This window comes from Somniosus microcephalus, chromosome 4 (assembly GCF_052327205.1).
Source record: "Somniosus microcephalus isolate GS21.2 chromosome 4, FLI_Smic_1.0, whole genome shotgun sequence".
Taxonomy (NCBI): Eukaryota; Metazoa; Chordata; class Chondrichthyes; order Squaliformes; family Somniosidae; genus Somniosus; species Somniosus microcephalus.
The window spans coordinates 185,456,783-185,469,450 of record NC_140990.1 but is presented as its reverse complement, the minus strand read 5'-3'; the positions used below and the strand labels follow the sequence as shown (position 1 = coordinate 185,469,450).

Below are 12,668 nucleotides of genomic sequence, written 5' to 3'. Positions count from 1 at the left end.
CCTCGCCTCGCACTTCCCCCCCCCCGAGCTCCTCGCCTCCCTTCCCCCCCCCGAGCTCCTCGCCTCCCTTCCCCCCCCGAGCTCCTCGCCTCCCTTCCCCCCCCGAGCTCCCTCCTCCCCCCCCCCTCCTCGCCTCCCTTCCCCCCCCCGAGCTCCTCGCCTCCCTTCCCCCCCCCGAGCTCCTCGCCCCCTCCCCCCCGAGCTCCTCGCTCCCTCCCCCCCCGAGCTCCTCGCCCCCTCCCCCCCCGAGCTCCTCGCCCCCTCCCCCCCCGAGCTCCTCCCCCGAGCTCTTCGCCGCCCCCCCCCCGAGCTCCTCGCCCCCTCCCCCCCCCGAGCTCCTCCCCCCGAGCTCCTCCCTTCCCCCCCCCCGAGCTCCTCGCCTCCCTTCCCCCCCCCCGAGCTCCTCGCCCCCCCTCCCCCCGAGCTCCTCGCCCCTCCCCCCCCGAGCTCCTCGCCCCCTCCCCCCCCGAGCTCCTCGCCCCCCCCCCGAGCTCCTCGCTCCCCCCCGAGCTCCTCGCCCCTCCCTCCCCCCCGAGCTCCTCGCTCCCCCCCGAGCTCCTCTCCCCCGAGCTGCTCGCCCCCTCCCCCGAGCTCTTCGCCCCCCTCCCCCGAGCTCTTCGCCCCCTCCCCCGAGTCTCCTCGCCCCCTCCCCCCGAGCTCCTCGCCCCCTCCCCCCCGAGCTCCTCGCCCCCTCCCCCGAGCTCCTCGCCCCCTCCCCCCGAGCTCCTCGCCCCCTCCCCCCCGAGCTCCTCGCCCCCCCGAGCTCCTCGCCCCTCCCCCCCGAGCTCCTCGCCCCCTCCCCCCCCGAGCTCCTCGCCCCCTCCCCCCCCGAGCTCCTCGCCTCCCTTCCCCCCCGAGCTCCTCGCCCCCTCCCCCCCCGAGCTCCTCGCCCCCTCCCCCCCCGAGCTCCTCGCCCCCTCCCCCCCGAGCTCCTCGCCCCCTCCCCCCCCCGAGCTCCTCGCCTCCCTTCCCCCCCGAGCTCCTCGCCCCCTCCCCCCCCCGAGCTCCTCGCCCCCTCCCCCCCGAGCTCCTCGCCCCCTCCCCCCCGAGCTCCTCGCCCCCTCCCCCCCCGAGCTCCTCGCCCCCTCCCCCCCAAGCTCCTCGCCCCCCCGAGCTCCTCGTCCCCTCCCCCCCCCGAGCTCCTCGCCCCCTCCCCCCCCGAGCTCCTCGCCCCCTCCCCCCCCGAGCTCCTCGCCTCCCTTCCCCCCCGAGCTCCTCGCCTCCCTTCCCCCCCCGAGCTCCTCGCCTCCCTTCCCCCCCCGAGCTCCTCGCCTCCCTTCCCCCCCCGAGCTCCTCGCCTCCCTTCCCCCCCCGAGCTCCTCGCCTCCCTTCCCCCCCCGAGCTCCTCGCCTCCCTTCCCCCCCCGAGCTCCTCGCCTCCCTTCCCCCCCGAGCTCCTCGCCTCCCTTCCCCCCCCGAGCTCCTCGCCTCCCTTCCCCCCCCGAGCTCCTCGCCCCCTCCCCCCCCGAGCTCCTCGCCCCCTCCCCCCCCGAGCTCCTCGCCCCCTCCCCCCCCGAGCTCCTCGCCCCCTCCCCCCCCGAGCTCCTCGCCCCCTCCCCCCCCGAGCTCCTCGCCCCCTCCCCCCCGAGCTCCTCGCCCCCTCCCCCCCCGAGCTCCTCGCCCCCTCCCCCCCGAGCTCCTCGCCTCCCTTCCCCCCCCGAGCTCCTCGCCTCCCTTCCCCCCCGAGCTCCTCGCCTCCCTTCCCCCCCCGAGCTCCTCGCCTCCCTTCCCCCCCCGAGCTCCTCGCCTCCCTTCCCCCCCCGAGCTCCTCGCCTCCCTTCCCCCCCCGAGCTCCTCGCCTCCCTTCCCCCCCCCGAGCTCCTCGCCTCCCTTCCCCCCCGAGCTCCTCGCCCCCTCCCCCCCGAGCTCCTCGCCTCCCTTCCCCCCCCGAGCTCCTCGCCCCCTCCCCCCCCGAGCTCCTCGCCCCCTCCCCCCCGAGCTCCTCGCCTCCCTTCCCCCCCGAGCTCCTCGCCCCCTCCCCCCCCGAGCTCCTCGCCCCCTCCCCCCCGAGCTCCTCGCCTCCCTTCCCCCCCCGAGCTCCTCGCCTCCCTTCCCCCCCGAGCTCCTCGCCTCCCTTCCCCCCCGAGCTCCTCGCCTCCCTTCCCCCCCCGAGCTCCTCGCCCCCTCCCCCCGAGCTCCTCGCCCCCTCCCCCCGAGCTCCTCGCCACCTCCCCCGAGCTCCTCGCCCCCTCCCCCCTCCCCCCCCCGAGCTCCTCGCCCCCTCCCCCGAGCTCCTCGCCCCCTCCCCCGAGCTCTTCGCCCCCTCCCCCCCTCCCCCCCCCGAGCTCCTCGCCCCCCTCCCTCCCCCCCGAGCTCCTCGCCCCCTCCCCCGAGCTCCTCGCCCCCTCCCCCGAGCTCCTCGCCCCCTCCCCCGAGCTCCTCGCCCCCTCCCCCGAGCTCCTCGCCCCCTCCCCCCCGAGCTCCTCGCCCCCCCGAGCTCCTCGCCCCCCGAGCTCCTCGCCCCCTCCCCCCCGAGCTCCTCGCCCCCTCCCCCCGAGCTCCTCGCCCCCTCCCCCCGAGCTCCTCGCCCCCTCCCCCCCGAGCTCCTCGCCCCCCCGAGCTCCTCGCCCCCCAAGCTCCTCGCCCCCTCCCCCCCCCGAGCTCCTCGCCTCCCTTCCCCCCCCCGAGCTCCTCGCCCCCCCTCCCCCCGAGCTCCTCGCCTCCCTTCCCCCCCCCGAGCTCCTCGCCTCCCTTCCCCCCCGAGCTCCTCGCCCCCTCCCCCCCCGAGCTCCTCCCCCCGAGCTCCTCGTCCCCTCCCCCCGAACTCCTCGTCCCCTCCCCCCGAGCTCCTCGCCTCCCTTCCCCCCCCCCGAGCTCCTCGCCTCCCTTCCCCCCCCGAGCTCCTCGCCCCCCCTCCCCCCGAGCTCCTCGCCCCTCCCCCCCCGAGCTCCTCCCCCCCCGAGCTCCTCGCCTCTCCCCCCCGAGCTCCTCCCCCCCGAGCTCCTCGCCCCTCCCCCCGAGCTCCTCCCCCCCGAGCTCCTCGCCCCTCCCCCCGAGCTCCTCCCCCCCCGAGCTCCTCGCCCCCTCCCCCCCGAGCTCCTCGCCCCTCCCCCCCGAGCTCCTCGCCCCTCCCCCCGCGCTCCTCACCCCTCCCCCCGAGCTCCTCGCCTCCTCCCCCCCCCGAGCTCCCTCCCCCCCGAGCTCCTCGCCCCTCCCCCCGAGCTCCTCGCCCCCTCCCCCCGAGCTCCTCGCCCCGAGCTCCTCGCCCCTCCCCCGAGCTCCTCGCCCCCTCCCCCGAGCTCCTCGCCCCTCCCCCTGAGCTCCTCGCCCCTCCCCCCGAGCTCCTCGCCCCTCCCCCCGAGCTCCTCGCCCCTCCCCCCAAGCTCCTCGCCTCCCTTCCCCCCCCGAGCTCCTCGCCCCTCCCCCCGAGCTCCTCGCCCCCTCCCCCCCCGAGCTCCTCGCCTCCCTTCCCCCCCCGAGCTCCTCGCCCCCTCCCCCCCCGAGCTCCTCCCCCCCCGAGCTCCTCGCCCCCTCCCCTCCCGAGCTCCTTGCCCCCACCCCCCGAGCTCCTCGCCCCCTCCCCCCCTAGCTCCTCGCCCCCTCCCCCCCGAGCTCCTCGCCCCCTCCCCCCCGAGCTCCTCGCCCCCCTCCCCCCCGAGCTCCTCGCCCCCCTCCCCCCGAGCTCCTCGCCCCCTCCCCCCCGAGCTCCTCGCCCCCGAGCTCCTCGCCCCCGAGCTCCTCGCCCATTCCCCCCCGAGCTCCTCGCCCCCTCCCCCCCGAGCTCCTCGCCCCCTCCCCCCCGAGCTCCTCGCCCCCTCCCCCCCGAGCTCCTCGCCCCCTCCCCCCCGAGCTCCTCGCCCCCTCCCCCCCCGAGCTCCTCGCCCCCTCCCCCCCCCGAGCTCCTCGCCCCCCTCCCCCCGAGCTCCTCGCCCCTCCCCCCGAGCTCCTCGCCTCCCTTCCCCCCCCCCGAGCTCCTCGCCTCCCTTCCCCCGAGCTCCTCGCCCCTCCCCCCCGAGCTCCTCGCCCCCTCCCCCGAGCTCCTCGCCCCCTCCCCCCCCCGAGCTCCTCGCCCCTCCCCCCCCCCCCCGAGCTCCTCGCCCCCTCCCCCCCGGTCTCCTCGCCCCTCCCCCCGAGCTCCTCGCCTCCCTTCCCCCCCCCCGAGCTCCTCGCCTCCCTTCCCCCCCCCGAGCTCCTCGCCCCTCCCCCCGAGCTCCTCGCCTCCCTTCCCCCCCCCGAGCTCCTCGCCCCCTCCCCCCCGAGCTCCTCCCCCCCCGAGCTCCTCGCCCCCCTCCCCCCCGAGCTCCTCGCCCCCTCCCCCCGAGCTCCACGCCCCCTCCCCCCCCGAGCTCCTAGCCCCCTCCCCCCCCCGAGCTCATCGCCCCCCCTCCCCCCCCCGAGCTCATCGCCCCCCTCCCCCCCCGAACTCCTCGACCCTCCCCCCCCCGAGCTCCTCGCCCCCTCCCCCCCCCCGAGCTCCTCGCCCCCTCCCCCCCCGAGCTCCTCGCCTCCCTTCCCCCCCCGAGCTCCTCGCCCCCTCCCCCCCGAGCTCCTCGCCCCCCTCCCCCCCGAGCTCCTCGCCCCCTCCCCCCCGAGCTCCTCGCCCCCCTCCCCCCCGAGCTCCTCGCCCCCTCCCCCCGAGCTCCTCGCCCCCTCCCCCCCCGAGCTCCTCGCCCCCTCCCCCCCCGAGCTCCTCGCCCCCTCCCCCCCCCGAGCTCCTCGCCCCCTCCCCCCCCGAGCTCCTCGCCTCCCTCCCCCCCCCGAGCTCCTCGCCTCCCTTCCCCCCCCGAGCTCCTCGCTTCCCCCCACGAGCTCCTCGCCTCCCCCCCCGAGCTCCTCGCCCCCTCCCCCCCGAGCTCCTCGCCCCCTCCCCCCCCGAGCTCCTCGCCCCCTCCCCTCCCGAGCTGCTCGCCTCCCTTCCCCCCTGAGCTCCTCGCCTCCCTCCCCCCCGAGCTCCTCGCCCCCCTCCCCCCCGAGCTCCTCGCCCCCCTCCCCCCCGAGCTCCTCGCCCCTCCCCCCGAGCTCCTCGCCCCTGATGCGCTATCAACAATACCAAAGACTACGAGATGGACTTAAATGAAGTAGGCTTTTATTGAATAAGAACTAGAGCATGCCTCTGCTAGTGAATCCATCCTAAGAGCTCCCGGGGGAAGGGTGGTGAGTCACCTTTATACCCGGGCTTAGGGGTGGAGCCAGGGGCTGAGACATGCCTGGACTTGTACAGGGTTAACAGTGGTTTACCACACAGGCATGTACAGGTTAACAGTGGTTTACCACATTCACCCCTCGTTTAAAAAGAGTCCGGCGGGGTGAAGTGTTTCAAAAGTTCGTATACGAAAGTCTCTCCGGGGGTCTTGTCTGCCGTAATGATCTTCGTGGTGCCGGTTGCGGCGGTTCTTTGCCCGCGGCCGCTTCTCGCGTGGGACGGAGCACTGGCGTGTCGTCCTCTCGGGGTAGGGATGGCACCGGCATGTCGTCAGTTCGTGGTAGACACCCCCGGTGGTGCGTTGTGGGTGGAGGTAGTGGATGGTGATCGATGGTGTTTCGGGTGGTACCTGAGGGTGCGAGGCCTCGAATTGAGACTGTGTCCTCCCGCCCGTCAGGATACGCCACGTAGGCGTACTGTGGGTTGGCGTGGAGGAGGTGAACCTTTTCGACCAGGGGGTCCGTCTTATGGCTCCTCACGTGTTTCCTGAGCAGGACGGGTCCCGGAGACGTCAGCCATGGCGGTAGTGATGTCCCCGAGGTGGATTTCCTGGGGAAGACGAACATCTTTTCGTGAGGGGTGGCATTTGTGGCAGTACAGAGCAGTGATCGTATGGAGTGGAGCACATTGGGGAGGACATCTTGCCAGCGGGAGATTGGGAGGCCCTTGGATTTTAGGGCGAGCATGGCGGTCTTCCACACCGTTGCGTTCTCCCTCTCTACCTGTCCGTTATCCCGGGGGTTGCAGCTGGTAGTCCTGCTCGTGGCTATGCCCTTCTCGAGCGGGTACTGGCGCAGCTCGTCGCTCATGAACGACGAGCCCCTGTCGCTGTGGATGTAATTGGGGAAGCCAAATATGGCGAACAGGTCGTGGAGGCACCTGATGACTGTGGCGCTGGTCATGTCCGGGCAGGGGATGGCGAAGGGGAAACGGGAGTACTCGTCAATAATATTGAGGAAGTACGTGTTGCGGTCAGAGGAGGGAAGGGGCCCCTTGAAATCAACGCTGAGACGTTCGAAGGGGCGGGTGGCTTTAATCAGGTGTGCCCTGTCTGGCCTATAAAAATGCGGTTTGCATTCGGCGCAGACCTGGCAGTTCCTGGTCATGGTCCTGACCTCTTCGATGGAGTAAGGCAGGTTGCGAGCTTTAATAAAGTGGAAGAACCTGGTGACCCCCGGGTGGCAGAGATCATTGTGGAGGGCCCGTAGCCTATCGACTTGTGCGTTGGCACATGTCCCACGGGATAGGGCGTCTGGGGGCTCATTAAGTTTCCCGGGTCGGTATAAGATATCGTAGTTGTAGGCGGATAACTCGATCCTCCACCGCAATATCTTATCATTTTTGATTTTCCCCCTTTGTCTGTTGTTAAACATCAATGCTACTGACCGTTGGTCAGTGAGCAGGGTGAAACGTTTACCGGCCAGGTAATGTCTCCAGTGCCGTACAGCCTCCACTATCGTCTGGGCCTCCTTCTCAACTGAGGAGTGTCGAATTTCGGGGCCCTGGAGGGTCCGTGAAAAGAAGGCCACGGGTCTCCCCGCCTGGTTAAGGGTTGCGGCTAGGGCGAAGTCGGATGCATCGCTCTCCACTTGGAAAGGGATGGACTCATCCACTGCGTGCATTGTGGCCTTCGCAATGTCCTCTTTTATGAGGGTGAAGGCCGCACGGGCCTCTGCCGTCAGGGGGAAGGAGGTTGACTTGATGAGGGGCCGGGCTTTGTCCGCATAGTTGGGCACCCACTGGGAGTAGTAAGAGAAGAACCCTAGGCATCTCTTCAGGGCTTTTAGGCAGTGGGGGTGGTTAGTTCCAGGAGGGGGCGCATTCGGTCGGGGTCGGGGCCGATGACTCCGTTTTCCACCACGCAGCCAAGAATAGCGAGGCGCGCGGTGCGGAACATACATTTTTCTCTGTTGTATGTCAGATTCAGCCGTTGGGCCGTACGGAGGAATTTTTCTAGGTTGGCGTCGTGGTCCTGCCGGTCATGGCCGCAGATGGTGACGTTGTCTAGATAGGGGAAGGTGGCCTGCAGCGTGTCCTGGTCAACCATCCGGTCCATCTCCCTTTGGAAGACCGAGACCCCGTTGGTGACACCGAAGGGGACTCGGAGGAAGTGGTAGAGGCGACCGTCAGCCTCGAAGGCCGTGTACTGGTGGTCCTCAGGCCTGATGGGGAGCTGGTGGTATGCCGACTTCAGATCAATCGTCGAGAATACCCGGTATTGTGCTATCTGGTTGACCATGTCAGATATGCGGGGAAGTGGGTATGCGTCTAATTGCGTGTATCGATTGATCGTCTGGCTGTAATCAATAACCAGGCGCTGTTTTTCGCCGGTCTTTACTACCACCACTTGGGCTCGCCATGGACTGGTGCTGCCCTCGATAATCCCTTCCCTCAGGAGTCTTTGTACTTCTGATTTAATAAAGCTCCTATCCCCGGCACTGTACCCGCCTGCTTTTAGTAGCAATTGGCTTGCAGTCTTTGGCGAGGTTAGCGAACAACGGGGGGGGTTTGACCTTCAGGGTGGACAGGCTGCATACTTTGCGCGGCGCCGTGTTTAAATTCTGCTGGCTGCAGACTGTAAGTGGGGGCAGGGGCCCGCCATATGCCATCGTGACACTCTCCAGATGGCACTGGAAGTCTAATCCTAGCAGTACGGGAGCGCAGAGCTGTGGCAGGACGAGGAATTTAAACTCTCTGTACCCCACGCCGTTCACTGTCAGAGTCGCTACACAGTAGCTGCCGACGTCCGTCGTATGGGACTTTGAGGCCATAAAGACCTGGTGGCGTGTGCGCATAACCGATAGGGAGTAGCGTCGCACCGTGTCGGGGTGGATGAAGCTCTCCGTGCTTCCGCAGTCGAAAAGGCAATTTGTGGCATGGCCATTTACCTTTACGTTCATCATGGACCTGGCTAGTTGATGGGGCCTAGATTGGTCCAGGGTGATGGAGGCCATCGTTGAGGTCGGTGGGTCGCTGTAGTATTCGCCCGCGCCGAGGGCCTGGTCCCGAGATGGTGTCCAAGATGGTGGCTCCCCCTCGGCTGGTGGTGTCCAAAATGGTGGCCCGCACGGCTCACACGTGGTTGGTGGGGTCCAAAATGGCGGCCTGTACGGTTCACACGCGGCGCTGCTGGAATTGGGGGTCGATTTCGCCTTGCACACTCTCGCGTAGTGGCCTTTCTTGCCGCATTTGGAGCAGGTCGCGTCCTTTGCTGGGCATTGCTGTCTGGGGTGCTTGGCCTGGCCGCAGAAGTAACATTTCTGGCCTCTGGTCATTGCAGCTGTAGTTGGGCTGCTGGCGGCTTGTGGCCTTACCGGGTCCCAAGATGGCTGCTCCCGTGGCATCCACGTGGCCATCCGGTCAGGGGGGTAGGCGTCCATGTTCTGGAGGGCCACGTCTAACGAGTTAGCGAGGGCCACCGTCTTCTGCAGGTCGAGCCCCCTCTGTTCCAGCAGCCTCTGCCGAGTATAGTTGGACCTGATGCCGGCTCCGTAGGCGTCTCGGATCAGGTCTTCCGTGCATTCCTTGGCCGTCACCGCTTTGCAATTACAGTCCCGGCCGAGGACTCTCGGTGTCAGTAAATATTCAGCGCCCGATTCCCCGGGACGCTGTTTTCGGGTAGCCAGGAAGTGTCTGGCGTAGACCTCGTTAACAGGCCTCACGTATTGTTCCTTTAGCGTCGCGATGGCGGCCGCGTAAGTAGTGGCGTCTCGGATGATCGAGTAGACTCGGTGGCTCACCCGTGAGTTCAAGACAAGTCGTTTCGCGTCATCTGTAGTGACAGTAGTGCTGGAGGCCTCCAGGAAGGCTTCGAAACAGCTCAGCCAGTGTTCAAAGTTATTGGCTGCATCTGCTGCTTTTGAGGATCCAGGTCTAAACGTTCCGGCTTCAAGATTTGCTCCATGTTGAAAATTAGTCAATAAAATTGATGCGCTATCAACAATACCAAAGACTACGAGATGGACTTAAATGAAGTAGGCTTTTATTGACTAAGAACTAGAGCATGCCTCTGCTAGTGAATCCATCCTAAGAGCTCTCGGGGGAAGGGTGGTGAGTCACCTTTATACCCGGGCTTAGGGGTGGAGCCAGGGGCTGAGACATGCCTGGACTTGTACAGGGTTAACAGTGGTTTACCACACAGGCATGTACAGGTTAACAGTGGTTTACCACCCCCCCCCCCCGAGCTCCACGCCCCCTCCCCCCCCCGAGCTCCACGCCCCCTCCCCCCCCGAGCTCCACGCCCCCTCCCCCCCCGAGCTCCACGCCCCCTCCCCCCCCGAGCTCCACGCCCCCTCCCCCCCCCGAGCTCCACGCCCCCTCCCCCCCCCGAGCTCCACGCCCCCTCCCCCCCCCCGAGCTCCACGCCCCCCCTCCCCCCCCGAGCTCCACGCCTCCCCCCCCCCCCCCCCCCCGAGCTCCTCGCCCCCTCCCCCCCGAGCTCCTGGCCCCCCTCCCCCCCGAGCTCCTCGCCCCCCCTCCCCCCCCCCCCCCCCGAGCTCCTGGCCCCTCTCCCCCCCTGCTCCTCTCCACCTCCCCACCCGAGCTTCTCTCCCCGGTGCGCCCCCCCCCCCAACTCGAGCTCCTGTCTTCTCCTCCTCCTAAACCCTCCTCCATACCTTACATTGCCTCACGTCTCTTTACTTTCCTTCCCTGGACCTGTGCTCCTCGAGCTCCTCTCTTTTTCTCTGCCTCGCGCTTCTCTCTACCATTGGACTTCTGCCTTCCGTTGCTTACCGTCAAAAAAACTTTGCTATGTGTCGCGCCAACCGTGTGACCACATCAGCCGCCGCTCATTCGAGCTGCCCCGACCATGTGATGTTCGCCCACAACACAGCTCCAACGCACGCATACCGCCACATGCCGTTCACCACATCCCCTGCTTGCAGAACAAACTGCACAAGCAGACGGCTGCACTCTGAGATTAGCAGTTCTTTCGTCCATCACAAAACTGATAGCGTCCATCACATTGGATTTTCCTCTTTCTCACGCTTTGCATGTTTGTGCTCCACTGCCACATTTCTCTCTTTGTTGTAGTTGAACCCAGCTTCTCCGTCTGCATTCATCATTACTTCCTCCTTGTCATATTCATTAGACAGTTCCCCAGAGTTACTAACTTGTTGAGTTCTCTGTACTAACCTGTGCTGTGTAAATATCCTCTCTCAGCCCCGTGCTGTGTAAATATCCTCTCTCGGCCCCGTGCTGTGTAGATATTCACTCTCAGCCCCGTGCTGTGTAGATATCCACTCTCAGCCCCGTGCTGTGTAGATATCCACTCTCGGCCCCGTGCTGTGTAGATATCCACTCTCGGCCCCGTGCTGTGTAGATATCCACTCTCGGCCCCGTGCTGTGTAGATATCCACTCTCGGCCCCGTGCTGTGTAGATATCCACTCTCGGCCCCGTGCTGTGTAGATATCCACTCTCAGCCCCGTGCTGTGTAGATATCCACTCTCGGCCCCGTGCTGTGTAGATATCCACTCTCGGCCCCGTGCTGTGTAGATATTCACTCTCGGCCCCGTGCTGTGTAGATATCCACTCTCGGCCCCGTGCTGTGTAGATATCCTCTCTCGGCCCCGTGCTGTGTAGATATCCTCTCTCAGCCCCGTGCTGTGTAAATATCCACACTCAGCCCCGTGCTGTGTAGATATCCACTCTCAGCCCCGTGCTGTGTAGATATCCACTCTCAGCCCCGTGCTGTGTAGATACCCTCTCTCAGCCCCGTGCTGTGTAGATATCCTCTCTCAGCCCCGTGCTGTGCAGATATCCTCTCTCAGCCCCGTGCTGTGTAGATATCCTCTCTCAGCCCCGTGCTGTGTAGATATCCTCTCTCAGCCCCGTGCTGTGTAGATATCCTCTCTCAGCCCCGTGCTGTGTAGATATCCTCTCTCAGCCCCGTGCTGTGTAGATATCCACTCTCAGCCCCGTGCTGTACAGATAGCCTCACTCGGCCCTATGCTGTGTAGATATCCACTGTCTGAAATGATCACATTTGACCTTGATTGCTTTCCCCCAGTTTGCATTTGGGCTACATACTTTTTGGCCACATCCAGGTCGGTGCAGGAGAAGCTGTACCAAGAAGTAAACCAGGTTCTGGGAAGGAGCCCAGTCACTTTTGACAAGTTGCAGGAACTCAGGTGAGTGACGATTTTTGCCAAAGGTCTTTATTCAGGTGATTTACCAGCAGTGCAGGCAATCTACCCGTGTCCCCAGGGCACTCACGCTGTCTCGTCAGGTTTCTGAATCTGGAGTTCAGTTGGTAAAGGCACTACCCAGCTTAACAATAATCCAAACAGACCGAGAAGCTCCCAGGCCCAACCGCTGGTCCGTGCTGAGATAACTGAGCTCAGCTGTGGTGCAGTATTGGTGCTGAAGACCTCTCCATGCATTAGCTTCAACAGTGAATGTCAGGAGGTTGTTTGACGACCGGCGGCATCACAACTCCCCTCATCCGACATCCACACAGATGTAATTTCCACCAGGAATTACAGACAGTGATCAGGAGCCGGGACCCTGGCTGATTTTCCTCTCTCTAACCCAGAGGTCACTGAACAGTGATCAGGAGCAGGAATTCTGGCTGATTTCCCTTATCTCTAACCTGAAGGAGCACAGGACAGTGATGAGGAGCAGAAATCTTGACTGATTTCCTCTCTATCTAACCCAGGAGTATTGGACAGTGATCAGGAACTCAGTCTGATTCCCCCTCTCCCTAGCCCAGGGGCCACTGGTCAGTGATCAGGAGCAAGAACCCTGGGTTATTTTTCCCACCTCTTTCCTAGAGATCAGCTGTCTCAGAACATACCAGAGATCAAACTGGGACCTTCCTGCTCTGTGCTAGTTTACAAAGCACTGGGCAGTCTCCTTACTATCGGGTCCTTCACTTATTTTTTATGCTGTTTATTGTATAATGACCATAATATAATATGTTTTAAGATAATAATTGAGAAGGACATAACCATGACAAACACCAGGGTAATAGATTGGAGAAAAGTGATTTTGAGAGGCTGCAAATAGAACTTGGTAAACAAAATGGACAACAATATTGGCAAACAATGATGTAGAACAGCAATGAGAAACATTTAAAACGTGTTTAACAGAGTCCAGGAAAAAAATATTCCGCTGAAAAAAACAGGAAAAAACTAAACACTAATTAAACACCGTGGATGAATAAAGACATAAGGGAAAAATTGAGGGTAAGGAAAGGGAAATAAGGGCTGTGGATGCTGAGTCGTTGAGTATATTCAAGGCTGAGATAGATAGACTTTTGTACTCTAGGGGAATCAAGGGATATGGGGATCGAGCAGGGTTGAGGTCAAAGATCCGCCATGACCTTATTGAATGGCAGAGCAGGCTTGAAGGGCTGTATGGCCAACTCCTGCTCCTATTTCTTACGTTCTTGTGTTCTTAGGATGGGAATAGGGCCACTAAGGGATGAACAGGATAATACCACAGGCAGCGATAGCGAAATGGCAGAAATATTAAATAATTACTTTGCTTCAGTATTTACCAGGGAGATATATCAGGTGGACAT

The 12,668-nt window shown here is 64.8% G+C and overlaps 1 protein-coding gene across 1 annotated transcript in view; it reads left to right on the top strand.

Annotated features, from left to right (window-relative positions):
* Window positions 1–12,668, top strand: part of cyp20a1 (cytochrome P450, family 20, subfamily A, polypeptide 1) — a 76,596-nt gene that overhangs the window by 40,112 nt on the left and 23,816 nt on the right. Inside the window, 2 exon segments of the mRNA XM_085985610.1 lie at window positions 8,869–8,899; window positions 11,104–11,274. Of these exon segments, the coding sequence (XP_085841736.1) occupies window positions 8,869–8,899; window positions 11,104–11,274 (202 nt within the window).